Raw genomic sequence first — 22,884 nt, 5'->3', positions numbered from 1 at the left:
TACCGTGGACAGAACCGGCAAGGTACAGTTCTCCTGATGTGAGGAACATGTTTGTGCTTCCATAACTCTCGACAAGCCTGACTTTCATGCAGAATATGATAGAAACACCAATGCATGGACGGCGTCTTGGAAGTGGTCAAACGATCAGCCGCCAATATCCTTGCAAAACCGGTTATCGGAATATCCCCCAACCATGTGGCTAAGGGAACAGTATGAAGAAGAACTGCAAATGTGGATCGACAATGGCTGGCTTCTTCCATACCCAGAGGATGAGCTTGGCCCCCCGCGAGGGCTGATTCCCTTGATGGCCGTCATACAAGAGACCAAACAAAAGGTCCGCCCCGTATAGACTACCGTGAGCTCAATGAGCATGTCGACCCATATACAGCAAGGGCTGATGTGTGTGCACTCAAATTAAGGGAGTGGCGACAGCAGGGATCGAAAGTGGCAAATCTGGACCTATGCAGGGCCTATCTGCAAATACGCATTGAGAAGAAATTGTGGCCATTTCAGACTGTGGAAATTAGAGGAACCCGATATTGTCTAACCAGGCGAGGGTTCGGTCTAAATGTGGCCCCAGGCATTATGACAGTAATCATGCATGCTATCCGGCAGCAAGATGAAGCAGTGCAACAGGCAACATCCTCATACATCGATGATATATTCGTCAATGAGAACCTTATGTCAGCGCAATCGGTTAGAACGCACTTTGAAAGCTTTGTACTGACATGTAAGGAACTAGAGCGTCTGTGCGATGGAGCAAAAGTTCTCGGCCTGCACGTGCGCAATAGCAAGGAGGGACTTTGCTGGAGAAGAGGAAGTCACATTCCCAAGGTCCCAGCAGACATCACTCGACGAACAGTGTTTTCGCTTTGTGGAAAAATGGTAGGCCATTTCCCTGTGTGCGGTTGGCTCAGGGTGGCCGTGGCAGCCATAAAAAGATGTGCAACAGCCATGTCGTCGGGATGGGACGATGCAGTACATGATGTCACCCTAAGGAGCATGTTGACAGAGACTGTGTCCAGAGTGACCAGTCATGACCCCGTTCAGGGAAAGTGGTGCGTCAGCGGGAATGAGTTAACGGTCTGGGTGGATGCTAGTTCACTGGCCCTTGGAGTTGCCCTTGCAGTTAATGATCCCATTATTGAAGATGCCTCTTGGCTTCGGCCAGAGAATGATTCGAGGCACATAAACCTGGCCGAACTTGATGGCACATTGAAGGGCGTTAACTTGGCGCTTCAATGGCACGCCAAGGTTCTACATATCATGACTGACTCGGCATGCACTCATCGGTGGATAACCGATGCATTAAGTGGAAGAGCACGGCTGACGACACGAGCATTGAGTGAGATGTTTATTCGAAGACGGCTTGCCACCTTGGTCGACACCATCACAGAGTACGACCTGACCGTGGACGTAGTGTTGATCAGGTCTGCGCTCAACAGAGCAGATGCTTTGACAAGAGTCCCTCAACGATGGCTTCTGGCTGGTGCTCGGAGAGATGCTGATAATCTGCAAAATGCAGCACGCATCATGGACATTCATCGACAGTGTGGACATCTTGGCATCAAGCGGACACTGTACTTTGTCAAGATGATTGATCCAGGAGTAGGAAAAAAAAGATATCCAAAGAGTGGTGGAAAGTTGCGAGGCCTACCAATCCATCAACCCAGCTCCAGCACGATGGAAGAAAGGGGAGTTAGGAGTGAGTGGTAAGTGGCAGAGAGTGGGCATGGACATCACACACTACGTATGTATGTCGGTGCGTTACTTACGGAAAAACGGTAAATTAAACTGGAGAAGCACCTGTTAAATGTTGTACAAGTTTTATAATTGACCCCCCCTCCAAAAAAAAAACATAAAATAAATAAAACGAAAAATATAAAAATGCTTTTGTAAGACCGCTCGTGAAAACTTCACGTAAGAATAGCGGGGAGTTGGCACAAAATAGTGCGAGCGTTCAGGGGTTAATACCATGCAAACAGTAAATTTGCGACGGGTTTGAATATCAGATTCGTTTTCAGCTACCCCGAAAGCCTACAAAAAACAAATTTTATTGGTCGGTGTTTTGTTGTAGTTAAAGTAAACATTTACCCATTAAATTTTTTTGCTGGTCGCCATGGAACTCAACGCCCAAGGAGCACCCCCTATCGGTTTCCGTAATTTTTGGATATGTTCATTCATTACTCTGACATGATAATTTAGTGGATACCATTGGTTTCACTTGAAATTCAATATTTCAGTTTTCGAATTTCGTCACAATAAAGGAGAAAAAGTTGCAGTTGAAGGGGAGATAATCGTGTAATAATCTCTGTTTTAAGCACTCTTCCCAATGTGAAATCATATTTGGTATATCACGTAACGCATGGCGTTCACTCATTGGATTTTTTTAATATTACGAATTTGAGCGTAACTACAACAGAAATGCCTCTACCACCGGCTTTATTGGCTAGACTTTCTAAACGTGGTATTATTAAACCACCCGAAACAAAAAAATCAGGTTAGTTAATGTTAATATTAAAAAAACGAACGATGTTTTAATGCTATTGATCATTGTTTATGTTTAAAACCCGACAGATTCATTTAAGATGTCGCGAAGACAATAAAATATGACTAGTTTTGTGTTGTGTATTTTAAGAATTATTTCGGTGAAAGTGCACTGGGGAAACGCCTGAAGACTTTTTAAGAAATTGATTGAGGGAAGGTTGAAAATAAGAAAATGCGGGTTTGTATTACTGTACACATAGATTCGAAAAAGTTGTCAAAAAACAAATATATAACAAATAAATGTTATCAAAGGCAAGATAAGGTACTTTTCTACCAAACTGGATATATTTTTCGTGTTTTTATTCAATGTAACATGTTTATTCAGCTCGAAAACCATACAGTGTTTACCGATGTATTGGAACATTCAAGATGGTGTCTTATTCTCTCTTTAACACGGTAAGTTTGGGAAAAGATGTTATAAATAAAAAACCGGATAAAATACTGCTAAAAACTCGCTCAATATATGTTACCGTGACATAAGCTTGACATATATTCGGCGGGGTTTTAATAGTATTTTGTATAGTTTTTTATTTATAACACCTTTTTCCAAACTTACGGTGTTAAAGAGGGTGTGAGACGCCATCTTGAATTTTCGAATACATCGGTAAACAGTGTAAACACTACGTTTTTCGAGCTAAATAAATACGTTACATTGAATAAAAACACAAAAAAATATATCCAGTTTGGCAGAAAAGTAACTTATCTTGCCTTTGATAACATTTATTTGTTATATATTTGTTTTTTGACAACTTTTTCGAATCTGTGTACAGTAATACAAACCCGGTTAGACAACCACATGCACACTGACCAAAAATTTGAAAAAAAGGTGGTAATGTACTTACTGATCCGCGCTATTTTAAAAATTGTATTTCCAAGTTTAATTAAAGTTTTATGATATGTTTTTTTTTTTAAAAATTCAATTGTAAGGTTAAAGTACAGAATAGGTACAAAACACCCTCCCCACCCCATGTTAAGAATGGCTTTTTAAATAATAACGTTATTATTTCAGCACATATCAATAAGTGCATGGCATGAGTACCAAAAAGAAATTTAATGACTTTTAAGAAGGGGGTTCACTTTCTCTTTATAATGTTCTAATTACACGTCGGTAAAGAAATGGACAGTTAGTCAGGCAGCAATAAAAGTAGAAAGTTGTAACGAGAAAGTATACCCGCTTCTTGAAAGTCATTAATTTTTTTTTCTGCTAATATGATACTTAAGTCTGTAATTTATGATAATCGTCGAACAAAAAAAAATTGAGTTTGTATTACTGTACACATAGATTCGAAAAAGTTGTCAAAGGCAAGATAAGTTACTTTTCTGCCTAACTGGATATGTTTTTAGTGTTTTTATTTAATGTAACATGTTTATTCAGCTCGAAAAATCGTACTAGTGCAGAGAGTTATCCGAACGTAAATAATAACGTTATTATTTAAAAAGCCATTCTTAACATGGAGAGAGGAGGGTGTTTTGTACCTATTCTATACTTCAACATTACAATTGAATAAAATAACATATCATAAAACTTTAATTAAACTTGGAAATACGATTGAAAAAAATAGCGCGGATCAGTAAGTGCCACTGGCACCCGAAAAACATACAATGTTTACCGATGCATGGGAAAATTAAAAATGGCGCCCGACCTTCTCTTTGACACGGTAAATTTGGGAAAAGGAGTTAAAAATTTAAAAAAATATACAAAATACTGTTAACTACCACTGAATATATGTCAGCCTATCTCACGACAACCTATATTGAGCCAGTTTCTAACAGTATTTTGTCTAGTTTCTTATTTATAACTCCTTTTCCCAAACTTACCGTGCCAAAGAGAGGGTTGGGCGCCATTTTTATTTTTCCAATACATCGGTAAACACTATGTTTTTCGAGCTGAATAAACATGTTACAAAAAACAAAAAAAAGTTTGTGAACCACTGGTACAGATAATGATCGTTACGTTGTTTATTTATACTTTGCAGAGGATGTTGAAGAAGTATTTGCAGAGGACTATGATGAACCCCCTCAGCCATTTTCAGAGTTGGAAACACCCGAGCCGGAAGCCCCAGTTACAAAAGATGACGACTTGGAGGAGGAGGAAGAGGAAGAAACCAATTCTCTTGAGACGATAGCTTGTCCCAATAAGTCCAACCCCTACCATGAATGTTCTGAATACTGCCGGAAACGGTATGGAAAAAAAGAGTTTACTCCTGATCCTGATATGGAACGTCGTCGTTTTCGAATGCTGAATAAGTATCCATTGCCAGAAGGGTGGGAAGAAGTTCCTGACTTATCTACGTAAGGCACAGTTTGTTTTTATCAAAAAGGAATATGAAAATTGTTTATATATATATATATATATATATATAATATTTAGTAATGTGATTGATAATTTAAAAATCAAATTATAATTAAATTAAAAATCCATTTGATAAGAAGCAACAACAACAAAATCAATAATTTGTATGATCGTTTCGGAAAACAATGGTTTTTATTGTGGTAGACATCAAGTTACGGACAATAATTTTTACATATAGTGTTTTTAACAAACAAAGTTTCCTCATCAGCAAAATATTGGGAAGGGTTTTTATTATATGTAAAAGACACCATAAATAAACCTAGCATTAAAAGTAAGGTAGATGTATCTGGAAAAAATTAAAATAAAGGTATAAATAATTACAACGAGCACTTTTTCTTTCCCTGTATTTTAATTAAACTAGTAATTTTACTATTACATTAAAATACACTCTGCTCTTTAGACTATTGTTCTAATCTCCTTTATATATATATATGTATATATATAAAGCTGAATTTCTGTGTATGTATGTGTGTGTGTGTGTGTGTGGTCACGAATAGGCTCCTATATGGTTGACTATTTTAAAAAACTGATTACATATAATGATAGAAGATGTATCAAGACACAGGAATGGGTATGTTTGATCTGTCAGAACGGTGGTTCATTAAAATTGTGGGGTCTGCGTTTGCGCCTGGTTCACAAAGTATGGAAATTAAAAAAAAAACGTTTACAAGTGTTTTTGATATAGATGTACATAATGATACTTTGATAAGTATGTTTTAACTTAAATAGGGATGATATAATAAAATTGTGGGGTCTGTGTTCGCGCCTGGCCTCCATAGAATAGAAATAGGGACAAACTTTAATAAAGACTTTTCATATCTATCTGCGTAAGTATACTTTGATAATTGTTTTAGTTTGAAGAAATATGGTATAATAAAATTATGGGGTGTTCGTTCGCGCCTGACCTCCATAGAATGTAAATATGTCACAAAATTTAACAAGGTTTTTTAATATAGATCCACAGAATATTGTGATAAGTGTGAACAGGTATGGTATAATAAATTATGGGGTTTATCTATTTTATTTTTACTTTCATCATATTTTGTTTTGATATCCCGAATTCGAAGCTATCTCTTTACAACCCTTTCTTTTCATAACCTATCATACTTTAATAAATCAGAGTCCATTTTCTGTAGGCTGTTTTTGAACCCAGTCAACGACGGGTACTTTTGCTAGTATATATATGTGTGTGTGTGTGATGCAGATCATAAAGTTAAAATCACTTGATCACTCTTGGTCTCCTTGAATTAGATTTACACTTTATATAAATGTTAATTTCAACTGTATTCTTACCATGGTTCATGCTGGCTGAAAGATTTGTTCCTTGCTAATGGAGTCAGAGATGCACTGATGCTTCTTGAAAGGATGAAACACTAGTCTCTGTAGATATTAAAAATAATTATAGTAATAATTTATATATATATATATATATATATATATAGATAGAGAAATAAAAATTACAATAAGTTTACCAAGGTAATCAAAATGGTGTATATATATATATATATATATATATATATATATAGTGTGTGTGTGTATGACTTTGTTTGTGTGTTCATGTAAAATCGCCTCTACGAAAAAACTATGTCAATTTTAAGTCTACAAATTTGAAAATTGATGTATAGGGTATTTGAACTTGTGGGGCAAATTTGATTTCATTTTTAGCGGGAAAAAATAGCTACTAAGGAGTCAAAATTGGAACTTGGCAGAAGTAAGTTGACTTAATTTGTATCTTTCACGTATGCGCAAATATACATTTATAAGTTTAGCTGCATTGATTTTTAAAGCTTTGATATCCATCTTTCCTTAGGTCATAGGGTAGCGTATACCGCTAGGTTTCAATTCTAGCTAATGGCGTATTTTCTTTAAAACTTTTGAAATTGCTATTATGTATTGAGTACAAGATAATAATCAGTAGAGAATTGGCTCTATGATAATAAATGCAGAATCTGCATGAATTAAAATATCATGTTTAAGCATATTTTATGACTGGGCAATGCTGGGGGCCTTGCTAGTCTTATAGCTAACTAGCTTTGCCAGCTCCCTATTGCTTTTCAACATTTGCTATTTGAAATTAACATTTGTTATACACATGGTAAACTTTTGGATTTATTCATATAGATATATTAACATTTTAGTAAGTTTTAATGCAAATTTATGTATTTTTCAACTAAAACCATAAAGAAATGAAAAGAAAGAAGAAATCAACTCTACTGAATGTTGCTGTGTGTGTTTTGGGGAGGAGCTCCATTACTTTATTGTTGTTTACTTATAATTTAAAAATGGGCTGTAACTTATTGGCCTTTTGGCTAGGAACAAATTGCAGTATCTGTCCTAATGCTACCATTCTGTCCTCTGTCATTAAAGTAGAAGTCCTTCTAGAGTGAGGCAATTTTTATTTTTGTTCCAATCCAGTACTCCCTTTTGGGAGAGTTGGATTTTTCTCACATTAAAAACTGACTTTCTATCTAGCTTTGCTCTTGTAGGGAGACAAGTGAGTAACATGTTGGAAATCAAGTCAGTCCCCTTAACGGAAAAGCCAGAAAGGAACAATGGAACGCAATAAGAAACGTTTGACCACACGATTGTTTATTTGTATTTAGATTATTCGAACTAGTGCTTTCATCTTAAATGTTATTTTCACAACGTTTCGGTCGATGTAACGTCCCACCTTTTTCGGGTGTATCTGGTCAAATTCTGGTTACTTGTACAGTTTAATCAAGACTTTAAAATATGAAAATATCAAAAAAAGGTTATATTGTACGTATCCGTTTTGGACCGAAGGTCTCCGAAAATAAATTTCACTTAATTTAATCGAGTAGTTTCTATTTACAGCGGAAAAACGCGTTTTTATGAGAACGTGTTGAAGTCAGCCATCTTAGAATTTTTTGAACACGACACGGGGAGATAACTCAATTTAAAATGCCGACACTCCCTCCCCATTGCTCAGTATCATAACAAATTGTTTTTTCACTGTAAAAAAAAACAAAAAAACTACTTGATGAAATTAAGTGAAATTTTTTTTCCGGAGAACTTTGTTCCATAACAGATATGTACGATATAACCTTTTTTCGATATTTTCATTTTTTAATGTCTTGATTAAACTGTACAAGTACCAAATTCTATAATCTTTTTATCGAACCAGGAATTTGTTATGGCTGACAGAACATGCTAACCTCGTGGATTAGATAAAGGGTTCCGTTCGAAATTCCGTGCAGATTCTAGAGTTTGACAGAAAGATTCTCTAAACCTAATCACTGATGTCTGTTTCTCTTCTCTGCAACCCTTTCCCCACAGGTGAGATGTTGTGAGCTTGTCTCTGCTCTATCATTATTTTCATGGCAAGTGCTTGTCTGAGCTCCAATCTATGGCCTTCCCTTGTCAGATTTTCACAAAAAAACACTTAACTAGCTACAACCACTATCAACAATTTCCCCCACTGTACCTAAATTTAAACACAGATTCCATGAACGAAGTTTCTTTCCTAGAACTGCCCACATGTGGAATACTGTTCAGCTGGCCTGCTTCCTGGCCAATTAAATATGGTAGCCTTCAAGTCCAATGTAAACAAGTTCTTGTTGAGCCGTCACCATAAATAATAGAATTATATTCAAACTATACCATTTATGATTACTACACTACCACCTTACATTCATTAACCCTTCTCCTCGAGTGGCCTTCGGGTCTTGATAAGTGGTAATTCCCCTGTACAAAAAAAAAATAAAGGGTTTGACTAAAAGATTCTCGAGTTCGACAAGATACACTTGATGAAGGTCAGAGGTTGCATCGACTGAAACGTGCAAATAACACTTAAGATGAAAACAATAGTTCAAATAATGAAATACGTATACAAGATCAAAAAAATCATAGAATTTAAAAACAATATAAAAAAAATTTGGTGTCACTAATGGAATAGAAGGAAAGAGAGAGTGAGTTTAAATATGTGGTCACTTGCTATGAACTCTTCTTGCTTATGCTTTGTCGGTATATCTAGCAATGTTAATTGTTTAATTATCTCCCTTGAAAATTAATGAACAAATATTTAAAAAAAAATGGTTTTAGAAATTTATCCTTTTTTTTTTTTTTTTATTAAATCACTTTAATTACTTTTTGTTTACTTGCCTTCCCACAAGGGCAGAGTTAGACACAAGGTCGGTTTTTAATGTGGTGGGAAACCAGTTCCCCAAAAAGGGGCACTCTGGTTAGTAACAAAAATAAAAAATGTATCAGTCATGAAGGATTTCTTCTCCACTGACCGAGACCAAAAATATTGACAAAACTAATTTGTAATTGTATTGTTCTATTTTATATATATATATATATATATATATATATATATATATATATATATATAAAATAGAACAATGCAATTACAAATGAATCACACCAAACATTAGTTTATTATGAACATTTAAAAAAAATTGTTCTGCAAATTAGGCATACAAACAGCTGCGTTTGGAACTATTTTTCTCTGCATATTTCAAAAGACTATGTTGTATTACTGATTTATATAAGTGTAAGCTGTTTTAATGGTAACAGGGTTCGTACAGACTTGAAAAGTCCTTGAACTTTGACTTTTGCCTTATTTCTAATATCACCTTGAAAAATCCTTGAAAATATGGAGAATGTCTGGAAAAAGCCTTGAAAATTGTATTCTTTATGTCTAGGAAAAATTTGTGTCGAAATATTAAAAATAAAATTGAAATAAACACTATTAAATTATTTTTTAAATATTAATAAAAAATACCATTAAAATATTTTTTGCATATTGAGAATAAAATCGAAATACATTGTTTTGAAATGCCAGCATATTATTGTGGATACAAGTGTTACATTTCTTTATTACAAAACTACCTCGGGTAATTTCATGATAAACATTCAAATCTCCATCTATTTTTGTTCTCATTTATAATTTAATTTTTTTGTGCGGTGTGGGCACAAAGGGAGAAGGAGTAGTGGCGACCACTATAAATAAAATTACCCCCCCCCCCTCTAAAATATACTTTCCTTGCATAGACGAGACTTTCCAATGCCCCCCCCCCCTCTCCAAATTTAAAACTACTTAAAAAAAAAAAACACCAAAAAATGATGCAGGTAGATTGTAAAGTAACTGTTACTGGCTATGATAACATTTATTTGTTGTATATTTGATTTTTTACTATTTTTTCGAATCGCTGTGGATTGTAAAACAAGCCCCAAATTTTTTTTTGAAAACTTGAATTTTGTCTGAAGAAGTCCTTGAAAAACTTTGAAAATGGATATTGAAACTCTGTACAAACCCTGGCTAATATAGGTGTTATAAATAAGAAAAAATGAAAAAAATTTATTCATTTAGAAGTGAAATCAGTTACTCTCTCCCAATACTTTTGTGATCAGTAGCTTTTTTGCTACATGCTCTGTAAAAAAGAATCTGTTTCAACAGTCAAACATGTCATATTGGTCTACATTAAAGACGAAAATTTTATTTCCAATTAATTTCATCAAATTCCAATCAGTAATTTTTGTCTTCATTACTTATATAATAGAGAGAGTAGGAGGAGCTGATTCTTGCACGGTTCCACGTCTTAAGACTGGTGAAGTCTCAACTTCTGTCCACACACCATACTTTTTCTGGATAACTTGGAGACACTTTCTTGTTGCTTAGTTTTACATGACTAGTCTGAGCCGCTCTTGTTTTGATAGTTTGAGTTTATAGGTTGTATGGCTGCTGTTTCTGACTGGTAGGATAAGAGTCCAAACTCTTAGGTAGCGTTAAGAGCAGCTTCTCTATCAACAGTTCTATGATATCAGGATAACTATAGTGCCATGTTTTTTTGTTTTTTTTACACAGGAGTCACCACTTATCAAGGCCCGAAGGCCACTTGAGGATAAGGGTTAATGGGTATACATTAGACCATAGATTGAAGCTCAGCTGAGCACTTGCCATGGAAATAACGATAAAGCAGAGACAGGCTTGCAGTGTCTCTTCTATGGGAAAGAAGTTGCAGGGAAGAGAGAAGGACATCCGCCACTAAGCTACGAAGTCTATTTTAAACTATGTTATGTATGAAAAGAGACCTGCAATTATCTCTGAGGTTTTCCCAACGCTACAATAGATGAAGATTCGGCTAATAATCTACTTGTATGAACATTGTTTTCTGATAACTCACTTAAGCACCAATTCAGAAAGGCACTAACTGTACTGATATATAGTGATACTGTCAGGTTCACAATAGGTGTTAAAAACACCTTTTAAAGGACTCCATGAAGGACGTGTGCTCCAGAGGCAGGTCCCATATGGAGGCTATTGTAGAGGTTTGAGTGACTTTTATTCAGCAAAAGATCCTCTAATACATAGATTATTGGCCAAGATATGACACTTCATATTATTTGGATTCTTTGGACTATTGTTCTCATCTTCAGTGTCATTTTCACAACATTTCTGCCAATGTAACCTCCGACCTTCTTCAGGTATACCTTATCAAACTCTGGCATGTTTCTGTTGAACTTGGCAATCTGGACAGAATTTGGAATGAAACCCTTTATTTACTTCACAGGGGTAGCATGCTCTTGTTCCATCAACCATGACTGGATAAAGGTCCTAAGTAATTTGCAATTGTATTTTTCGGTCGCCCATACTGAGAATTGAACCTTTAACCTTTAAGAAAATATCACTTTTACAATTGATTGTTCCAAGTATTCTAACCACTGCGCCATAGGTCCTTGCGGACGATTCAGTTCAAATTCCCAGATTCAACAGAAACATTCCTGAGTTCGACCAGATACACTTGAAGAAGGTCAGAGGTTACATTGACCGAAACGTTGTGAAAAAGATGAGAACAGTAGTCTGATAAATCCAAAATAATACAAATAACCAATCCTCATCTAAAAAATTCAAAAACGTGATATGACACTTGCTTTTTTTTCCTTTATAAAAAATGTTCCAAACACTGTGTATGTTAATAATAACTTTCATAACGAACAAGATTCGACCAATGATTGTTTCTCTTCACTCTTACAGTGGCCGTTATTATTATTGGAACATGCTTACAGATCAGGTATCTTGGTTGGCACCTTTGCATCCAAAAGCTCAAATAACGATGCCTGTTACAAAGGTTTCAGGTAAGTGATTTTTTTTTTTTCATCTTTTTTATTTTTTAAAAAATTAAAAAAAAAATTTTTTTTTTTTTTTTTCTTATTCTTCTTCTTTCTCTCTGGACATCTATATACGGCATAATCACATCGACACACCGGTTACCGTTAGATCACCTGAGTTAAGCAATGTTGAGCCTGGTCAGTACTAAAATGGGTGATCATTTGGGAATTCCAGGTGCTGTATGTGCTCTCCGCTTATCTCGGCATTGTTTTCCATTGTCCTGGACTTCTCCTTGCAACTGGATTCAAGCAGTGCTCATTCAGAGGAGGTGTGGATTGCACAACCCTTGCCTTATAATTACATGTGCAGCTACCCTTATAGAGGGCCTTAGATATATCAGGGGTTACAGCTCTGGCTTCACCTGCCTTATTCAGTGCACAGTATATGCATCCAGAGATGACTGTTAAAACATCTGCAGTAAAACGACATTGCTTAAATCCATACTGTTTGTCAGAGATTTGATTTTGTGAGGTGGTGGACTAGTGCTTGATTAATTAAAGTCTCAAAGGTTTTAGCGAAGAGAGGAAGGAGACTAATAGGGTGATAATTGAGAGGGTCAGTCCTTTCACCAGTAACACAGAAACCATCTTCTAGGAAGCAAGATTCAGCCAGGCATTTATTCTAGAGCTTAGAAAATACGTGGGCTAGCTCAGCTGAGCATTTCTTAATTAGTATAGCAGGGGTGAGATCAGGCCTACATGCCTTGGCAGTGTCTAAGTTTTTTTATGATATTGCAGACATTAGAAGGAGTGATTTTTACATTATCTAGTGTAGCTTCAGTCTGCATAGGGAAATTTGGCAGGGAGTTGTTTGTTAACTCTAAGGTGGAGTTGGAGACAAATCGCTGGGCAAGCAGTTTCACCTTCTTCGTTGCTGTGTATGCGATCTTCTGGTTGTTGGATAGTGGAGAAATTACTGATTGCGCTTTATTCACTACACTATTACAGATTTTCCAGAAATCATGAGTTCCTATGTTTTGCAATTCTTTGCATTCCCTGGTTATTTCTGCATGCTTTTTTTTGGCTGTTGCTATTTCTCTCTTACAATGATTTCTAGCATCTACAAATTTTTGCCGATTTTTATTTGACATATGACGCATGAACCCGTGGAATGCATGCTGTCTTAGTACAATAGCAACTGCACAATCTGTAGTGAACCATGGGGGTGAGTGGGGCTTGCTATAATACTTCTGTGTGGAAACATGTGCTTCAATACCCGCTTTGCACCATTCAGTTGTCTCATTGGCACACTGTCCAGCAGGAAGAGAGAAGATATTGGTCCATGGGGCCTCTCTGATGGCGTTGATGATCATTTCATCACTAGAAGGAATGATCTTAAATTAGCTTCACACTCACCTAAAATTAACTGTGGACTGATGTGAAAGACAGTATCTATCAAAATAATCTGATTATTCTATTCTTAAAATGTAAGGGAGGGGGGCATCACAACCAAAATGAGTGTGTTAGAGCTATTGAAAAATTTTCACGTCGTAGCCAGTCGTATCTATTAGTATTGGAAAAAAATTAAAAAATGGAAACAGCATTAACCCTATGTGGGCTTAACTGGCTTCCTCCAAAAGAGGAAGTGCCATGGGAGTATGAAATTCATGTTCACATGTATATCCCTGTTAGGGGAAATGACGACGTTAATATTTTTACAATATCGTTGGATTGTGGAGGTTATTAATGATTTCTATAGGTGGCTTTTTGGTGAGGGAGGAGGTTATTGTGTACAAACGCAAGAATAACAGATATAAATACTAAATAAGGAATTAATGTCTGAAATACAATACAAAAAAGAACACGTGTTGTTGAGGAGGGAAGATATCCTCATATAATAATGTACAGGGTGGAACGATAAAATTGTCGTTTTAGAAAAGACAACAACATGATTCCATTTCCGTTTGATGAAAAGCAGTTTTCATTTTTTATTTTTTTTTTGTAGACCATCTACTAGTTTACCATTTGTGTACAAATCCCAAGAGCAATAGGAGCCTTCTATCATGTCTGAAAGTCACACAAAGTTCAATGAGCAGAATTAGAGATGTGCCGCTGTATAACTCATGCTCTCTACTGATCCAAGTTATGATAACAGGACCATTGCCAGCACTCTCAAAATACAAATCCGGGCAGTTGAATGCTTGAGGGCACTGCTCAACAAAGTTTCTGGCCACGGTTATAGTTAGTGGTGTGGTTTCAAGTGAGGGTCACATCATGCCACCTCACATCTTCGAAGTCAGCTTGAAAGTCAACACCAAAATGTACCTCGATGTGCTGAAGAGTGTGGTGATCTCCTGGTGTAATCAGGTGGCCGCTGGCAGATCCTGGGTGTGGCAGCAGGACTCGGCACCGGCCACGAGTCTAAAGAGACCCAGGCTTGACTTTAGAAGGAGTGTTACGACTTTGTACCCTTCTCTCACTGGCTCCCTCTCTCCTCCCCTGACCTGAACCCACTGAGCTACTTTGTTTGGTCATATGTCGAGAACATCACCAACATGACCTCCAACAACACCAAAGCCAGCCTGATCGCCGCCATCCACCGAGCTCATGCCATGCTGACACTTGTGGAAAAGGCATGCTGCCAGTTTCGGACCTGTACCGAGGCAGTGATTTACTGAAGACCGCTACATTGAATAAATATCAGTTCTATTACATAATCAAGTTAGTCGAATTCATTTTTTAATAAAACTTTTAAAATGAAAGTGTTGTTTTCTTTAGGGTGACAAATTTATTGTTCCACCTTGTATGTGTAATATGTGGACTTTAAAAATGATTTTTCTTGTTTTTTTTTTTTTTTCAAATTTAGAATCAATCAGTAAAGCATCTTCAAAGACAGGGAATGATTCTGACGGGATGGAGAACGAAAGCGATATGGTAAGTGAGAAAATTGAGTTTTGGCTGCCATTATTTCAGCATCTCCTTCACCAAAGAGGAGACCATTTTTTCATCAACATTAGTTTGTTAGCTGATTTTTTTTAGCAAGATTAAAATCTACTGGTGTGATTTCCACACAATTTAGAACAGTGCTTGGTAACAGGTTCTGTCACGTGGAAATAAAGTATGTTAGCCACTTGACATAAGCTTTCATTGCAGGACAGCTACCATACAATGCAAAATAATGGACTGTGTAAAATATCTCCACTGGACCACCTGTAAAACATTGAATATCCAGTGTTCTAGCAAGTCCAGAACATACATAAGAAAGAACTCTTGGAAATAAATCCTACACCCTCCACTATAACGATGCAATTCCTACAGCTATGTACCTAGAAAACAAAACTTGGCATGAACATGAATATGAGGCAAGAAGAAGAAAGTAGCAACCTTAGTAGAAGTTATTGTCTCCCAATGATTCTGGGTTAAACAAAGCTGAAAGGTACTTGAGGGTTTAGAGTTATCCCCCTTGAATTGCATCATTAGAGATATTCAGAGTTGTATCCCCTTTCGTTAGGTGGCAAGGCAGGCGAACATGAAAGATGAAACAGGATTCTGGATGAACCAAAAGGATTCATTGTGTGCTTAACGACTTCTCCATCTTGAACCTTATCAATGACACCAATGTATCTTTTTTTTTGCGTGTAACTGATTCATTGCATATACGAGGGATGTTCCAAAAGTAACGCCTCCTATTTTGTGATTCCGCCCGAATGGATCAGAGGGGGATTGCAAATTGCATTGTTATGATGACTGAACTTATGCATTCATGACCTGGAAGTTTTATCTCTCCGTTGCAGATATTGACGGTGTGAGACTCTTAAGAAAACAACGCCTGACATGGATGTACATCAAGAGCAGAGATGCATCATTGAATTCCTCCATGCAGAAAAAAATGAACTGATTTATATTCACTGGCTTCTATTGAATGTTTATGAAGCTGATGTGGTTGATGCCAGTACAGTTAGATGGGTTTGTCGATTTCAGAGTGGCGACAGATACGAGTGACAAAGAGCACTCCGAACTTTTACGATCGGGCACCAAAAGAGGCTAGCAAAAATGCATTGAGAATAAGGGTGACTATGTAGAAAAATAAATTCTTGAGCACAAAAAAGTTGCATGTTGTAATGGTATCACTCCGGTTTTCAACACTTCAGTTTTTGAGTTTTAGTGCATCAGAACATAATATATAATACTACATTTCTGACCCTTCCATCAGATTCTGAATTTCTGAGATTCGTATTATTTGGATTCTTTGGACTACTATTCTCATATTAAGTGTCATTAAGTGTAATTGTAAAGAAAGAGTTGCGGAGTCTCCAACCATTAAATGATTGCAGTGATAAGGGAAAATCCAGGATTACTAAAAACAATGCTGAGATAAGCGGAGAGCAAATAGAGCACCTGGTATTCCCAAATGGTCACCCAATTTTGTACTAATTAGGCTCAATGTTGCTTAACTTTGGTGATCTAACAGGAACCGGTCGTCCAAGGATGGAATACTGCTGCCACATCTGGGCAGGGGCTGCTAAAAACAGCCTATCCTGCCTTGACAGAGTACAAAATAGACTTCGTGGTTTAGTGGGGGATGCCCTTTTCTCTTCCCTGCAACCTCTCTCCCACAGAAGAGACGTTGCGAACCTGTCTTTGTTTTATCGTTATTTCCATGGCAGATGCTCGTCTGAGCTCCAATCTCTGGTCCCCCCCTCGCCAATCTTTCACGAGAAACACCCGTCTGGCTGAAACTACTGTCAATAAGTTTCCCCACTCTTTATCTGTGCCTAAATCCAAACGTAGATTCCATGAGCAAAGCTTCTTTCTTAGAACTGCACGCCAGTGGAACTCTCTACCGCTTGCCTGTTTCCCACCTGACTACAACTTGGACGTCTTCAAGTCCAACATAAACAAACTCCTGACAAACCGCCCCCTTAAGTAAGACACTCTATCAAAACTCCCAATACTAATGATTACTGCAATACTATCTCATTGATTACTGTGCATGCAATAACCCTTATCCCTGAGTGGCCTTCGGGCCTTGATAAGTAGTGACCCCCATGTAAAAAAAACAAAAAATAACATGATTATCTTGTATATATATATCTAGCATGGCTACCCAGAGTTGCCCGGGTGGAGAGAGGTGGTATACTAAGGATATTGAGCACCTTCTCCTGAGTCTGCATTGTTAAATAGCAGTGGCAAGTGGAAGTTCAGAACAACTGGAAAAAATGTTGAGATAAGTGGAGAGCACATACAGTGCCTAGAATTCCCAAATGGTCACCCATCTGGTACTAACCGGGCTCAACATTGCTTAACTTCGGTAATCTGATGAGAACCGTTGTGTTGACGTGATTATGTCATATACACAAACATACATACATACATACTATCAGACATCTCTCCTTTATGTATTAGATATACTGTTACAATGATATTATGTCATAATGTATTATTACAACTACATTAATTTAATTCTGGAGCTATGCCGGTTAAAGAGAGCTAGTTTTAATAAAAGCTGTTGAACCTTTGTTTTTCTATGGAATTGGTATTTGAAAATGTTTTTTTTGTTTGTTTATTATTCCAGGATGATGATGATGTTGTTAGCGGTTCTGATCTGGATGAAGAATCTGAAGAGGAGGTGGAAGATAAAAAGCGGAAAGACTGGAATTCAAAACGAGAATCCAAAAAAGGTCAATTCAATTGTTTCTGTTACTTAAAATATGTTGTATCTCATCTTGTTTCTTCAGGGTCCGATATGAAAACCTGTATGAAAGATGAAGACTTTTTTGTTTGGTCGTTCTGTCTCCTTTGCTGGATGCACATGTTGTAAATCTAGAGATTCAACGTCACTATCAACTAAGAAAAGATGAGGATAATAGCCCGCAATAAATAAATAAATAATACTCATCTCAATAATGAATTTCAATTAAATAATAAAAATACCATTCGGTACGGACCCGACCCTGGAAGATCAGATAATGAATAAACGTGGGTTTATAAGACCAAAAATCCAATCTTGATCGCCCTTCGGGGTCCGTGGCGTAGTGGATAGAGGCGTTGAATCTCTACGGTTCCAGTTGAGAATTGCCTGAAGATAGCGGTTTCAATCCTACCCAAAGGCTTACTTGGCCAAAACATGGTGAGACGACAAAAACTATGGATGGCAGTAATTGCTGAGAATACAATTAAGAGATTTGTCACGTCGCGGTTACCACCTGACGAAGGCCAGAGGAATAATTGGCCGAAACGTCGTGAAACAGCAATACTCATCTCAATAATGAATTCCAATTAAATAATATATTTTTTCTGCTGCTTAAAATATGTTGTATCTCATCTTGTTTATATTTACAATGCCTCCCCACAGGACAGAGTTAGACACCAGGGTCGTTTTTTTAATGTGGAGAAAAGGAAGAAAAATTAAAGATTGTCTCAGTTGTGAAGGATTTTTCCTCCACTGACAGAGAACAAGAAATTGAAGTGCAGCATCTGAAGAACAGATACTACACTTTGAGGTATTTATTTGCTCCCCCACTGAGCAAATTAGGCACAAGGCCGATTTTTAAAGTGAGGAGTGAAGGGGAAATGGGGACCAACTCCCCGGGGAGTAGGATAGTGACAATTGGTATGAAGGGTTGCCCCTACATTGACCAAGGTCTTATATGTGGGGTTTCCCCCACATATGGTCTTTGCTTGCAGTATCTGCCGGAACAAATACTACACTTTGATCTTGTCCATAAGATACTACACTTTGATCTTGTCCCGAAGGCCAAGAACTTCAGGATCTGATATGGAAACCTGTGTGAAAGATGAAGACTTTTTTGTTTGGTCGTTTTGTCATCTTCGCTGGACGCATGTGTTGTAAATCTATTCGATTTTTTCCCTGCGAAACTTTGGCCATTATATTATTTCCTATGCTAATCTTTAATACTTACTACTTACAGCAACTACTAAAGCGTGGTTCTCAAAAAGTATGGGCGCTTTTGCAATCAGTGTCATTCCTTAAAAAGAGATAACTGAGAAATTTGTTCATTTTTTTGCGTACGAGAATTTGAGACGCTAAAAAATTTAAGCTTACAAAAGACGTTATTGTAATTTTTATTAAACACTAAACTATTTAATGCAACAAAGGTTTATAACATTAATCACAAAAAAATGTAAAGGTGTAATAACAAAATAGAAAAAAAGCCTTTCGATAATGCCAGGTAGGTAAATGTTTTTACCTAGTTATAGGTACATAAAAAAAATAAATTGTTTCTGTTTTTTTTAATCTTAATTCTTTATTTTGTCTTAAAATTTCATAATAGTTCTTTTTTCTCTTCTCCACTTTGAAACTTTGAAATTTGCAAAACCTAATGTAAAAATGATCGTGAACTACATATTTATTATTATTAAGACAATTCTCTATTGATTATTATAGTGTACCTAATATATAGTAGTGAGATAAAAACCATATATATATATATACATCTTGGGTGCCATCATTTAGAATCAAAACCAAAACATACGACTTTCTACCCTTATTTCTCAGCCTCTGATCCCTGCCCATATGCATAAAAGATGGAATCGCTCATTCGTTGAGAACCAATTTCTTTTAGGTAAGAAATCGAGCAAGGTCCACAGGGCTTTTCTGATTATTTTTTTGACTATTTATTCCCAAGGATATTGAATTATACCAGGAAGCAATATTGTTGTATGTTAAATAGAAAATGTTGTTGCAGTTTCGTTTTAATAAAAAGTAACTTTAATTGTTGCATTAAAAAAAGTTATCACAGCTTTATTTTTAAAATAACTTTCCCTCTGCAATTACTGTGACACTTTTCTTTTTTCTTAATAATGTTACAAAACTTTGTTACATTAAAAATAACCTTTCCTCTGCAATTACTGTGACACTTTTCTTTTTTCTTAATAATGTTACAAAACTTTGTTACATTAAAAATAACCTTTCCTCTGCAATTACTGTGACACTTTTCTTTTTTCTTAATAATGTTACAAAACTTTGTTACATTAAAGTAGTTGAATGTCTTATTTAATAAAAATTACAATATAGCAACGTTAAATTTCTTAGCATCCCAAGTTCTTGTAAGAAAAAAAAATGAATGAATCTCTCGGTTATCTCCCTCTAACTAATGACGATGATTGTAAAAGCACCAAAGTATGTATACATTTCATTCCCATTTACAAATTATTACATTTAATCCAACTAGACTTACTCTTTCAAATATGCAATACCATGAAGAAAGTAGGAAACACTTTTATCCTCCTGAAATGACCAACTATTTCCTACCTGCTTCCCTGACTGTACTGATTTGAAAAGGTTTAAATATAATGCAAATCAACATCTTGCTAGTCTTCCTTAGTCATGGTCCCAAATAGTAGCCTTTTATGTCAAAGTGGTGATATGCCTGTTAGGGGTGAACATGAGTAAAGAAAAAACAAAAAAACACAACATTTTTTTTCTTGGGTTAAAGTCATAACAGTGAACGGTAGAGAGAAGTGTTAACAAACCTGTCATATTAGTACCTGAGTTATTCAAAGTTAGTCGGACATTGCGTCTTGTGTGACACACCACAAAAGGCTAACTTAAAAACATTTTATAACTGAAAATAAGCTTCAAATAAATGAAAAATCTTTATGAATATAAAATGTTATAGTTTATTAAAAGATGGAATTAATTCTTAGATATACGCAGTCTTAAAAATTTGAAAACACAAGCTGCCTTAAAAATTGTGCGAAAATGATTCAGAAGAGCAATTTGAAGTCCATAAAGTTTTATTTTAACAGCTAACCTATTGAAACTTATTATGATTCATGACACCTTACTGATTAAACATAGATTCTTTTTTTTTTTATTAGTACATCCATAAAACTTTTTCTAACATGTAAACACAGACTTAATTAGGAAATTGGTGAGAAAAATGTGTTAAATGTAACCGTATTAAACTTTCTATAAAAGTTACACATTAAAGATTCAAGCCTGAAACTTTTATGCTCAATTAATGTTAAGATGAGGAATTAAATAATATATATATATATTAGCAATACACATGAAAAAATTGAAATAGCTTGAAATATTTCAATATTGGTATGCATAGAAAGAGCTTGATGAGCTAAGAAAGAATCTTTTTAAATTTTTAAAATCTGATTAAAATTAAGGAAGTTATGGCTATTTTTGTACCTCACGTTTGGATATTTTCCCCTCTTTAAGACCATATGCGTTTCGTCACATTTTTTACACTACTTTTTCAGTAAAAATGTCATATCTTTGTTAAAACACAAGACTAAAAAATGAAATTTACTGTATAAGTGTATTTTTGTACAAGGAATCAGAATATGCAACTGAAAATCTCCCAAAGTTTATGGTTTCCAAATAATCTGCAGTAAATGTGCATAAATATGCAGCAATTCCTTAAAAATGCCATGTATCCATAAACAGAAAAGAAGTTGGAGAACTCAAAGTTGAATTGTAATGTGCTTTATGTACAAAAAACTTAAATCTAAACATAAGACCATTTAAAAATGAATATATTGCAATATTTCTTTGGTATTATTGTAGATTAACACCTTCTGTTTAACCCCACTCAACTCCTTCTGACCACCCCTCCAAAATGTGATTCTACCTTTTTAGGAAATTATGTATAAAATGCCATGAAAGATAAACAAATTATTTTAGAATTGAATGTAAAATAATTTCCTATTACAGATCATTCTAGCATTTTAGGACAGTTAACTGTTTTTTTTTTCTATGGGAAAATATGCATGCTTTTTTTTTTTTTTTTTAAGATGATTATGTGTAGTTTTAAGAGGGTTTCTATGCAATGAGAATATGTGGAGGGTTGCCATTCGGACTTTGAATTAATTGTAGGGCTAAGGAAAATTATGTGTGAACATACTGAAAACTTGACAGAGACAAAGCTAACAAAAACAATATTAGAGGGGGGAGCGGTTAGTTTCACAAAAATTTAATGTAAAATAATTCACCATTTCCTGGCCATTCTAGCATTTTAGGACAGTTAACCAATTTATTTTTATGTGTATTTTCTTTAAAGAAGGATCTATTTTTTGTTTGTTTGTTTTAGATGCTTGTATGTGGCTTACAGAGGTATTTTGTTGGGGGGGGGCTTGCCACTCGAACTTAGTGTTATTGTTAGGGTTAAAGAGTGTTTTAGGAGGAGACTTGCCACACATAATTTGGATTAGAGGTGAAGTTAAGAGAGCTTTTTTTCAAAGAGAGCGTTCATCACTCATATTTACTGTTAGCGGTTCATAATTATTGGCTTTATTTAGTTTTAATTTAATAAGAAACTGCGTTGCAAAATTTCAAAGAAAATTCCATAAATTTGTTGATTTCTATTTTCGAGGTTGAAGGTGTTAATTCCATAGGCCGTTTATACTACGCTGGAGCAGGTTGTAAAAATATCTTTCGCTTAATAAGTAGAAAAAAAAATTAACGAAATAAAAAGCTTCCTAATTGTAGTTTGATGTGTTTTCTAACTGCTTTTAAAATTTCAAGAATATTGATATAGATTTTGAGGGTTTGTATTACTATACACATAGATTCAAAAAAGTTGTCAAAAAAACAAATATATAACAAATAAATGTTATCAAAAGCAAGTTACTTTTCTACCTAACTGGATAATTTTTTAGTGTTTTTATTTAATGTAACATGTTTATTCAGCTTGAAAACAGTGTTTACCGATGTTTTGGAAAATTTTAAATGGCGCCCGCCGCCCGACTCTATTGAAACGGTAAGTTTGGGGAAAAGAGTTAAAAATAAAAAAGTAGACAAAATACTGCTAGAAACTCGCTCAATATATGTTACCGTGACATAGGCTGACATATATTCGGTGAGTTTTTAACAGTATTTTGTATAGTTTTTTTTTTTTTAAATTTTTAACTCCTTTTCTCAAACTTACTGTGTC

General features: G+C 35.5%; 1 protein-coding gene and 1 pseudogene across 1 annotated transcript in view; both read left to right on the top strand.

The window, feature by feature from the left end:
* The first annotated feature begins 2,307 nt into the window (after nt 1–2,307).
* Nucleotides 2,308–22,884, top strand: part of LOC145256454 (uncharacterized) — a 37,060-nt gene continuing 16,483 nt past the window's right edge. Inside the window, exons 1-5 of the mRNA XM_080115380.1 lie at nt 2,308–2,500; nt 4,524–4,839; nt 11,901–12,001; nt 14,841–14,908; nt 17,550–17,655. Coding sequence (XP_079971506.1) covers nt 2,425–2,500; nt 4,524–4,839; nt 11,901–12,001; nt 14,841–14,908; nt 17,550–17,655 — 667 coding nt within the window. The 5' untranslated portion in view covers nt 2,308–2,424. The remainder of the gene's footprint in view (nt 2,501–4,523; nt 4,840–11,900; nt 12,002–14,840; nt 14,909–17,549; nt 17,656–22,884) is intronic.
* Nucleotides 12,104–12,221, top strand: LOC145256547 (5S ribosomal RNA; annotated as a pseudogene).

This window comes from Euprymna scolopes, chromosome 32 (genome assembly GCF_053919585.1).
Source record: "Euprymna scolopes isolate OS-2025 chromosome 32, ASM5391958v1, whole genome shotgun sequence".
In the NCBI taxonomy this organism is placed as follows: Eukaryota; Metazoa; Mollusca; class Cephalopoda; order Sepiida; family Sepiolidae; genus Euprymna; species Euprymna scolopes.
The sequence above is the reverse complement of the archived record's forward strand: the minus strand, read 5'-3'. Positions and strand labels throughout refer to the sequence as shown.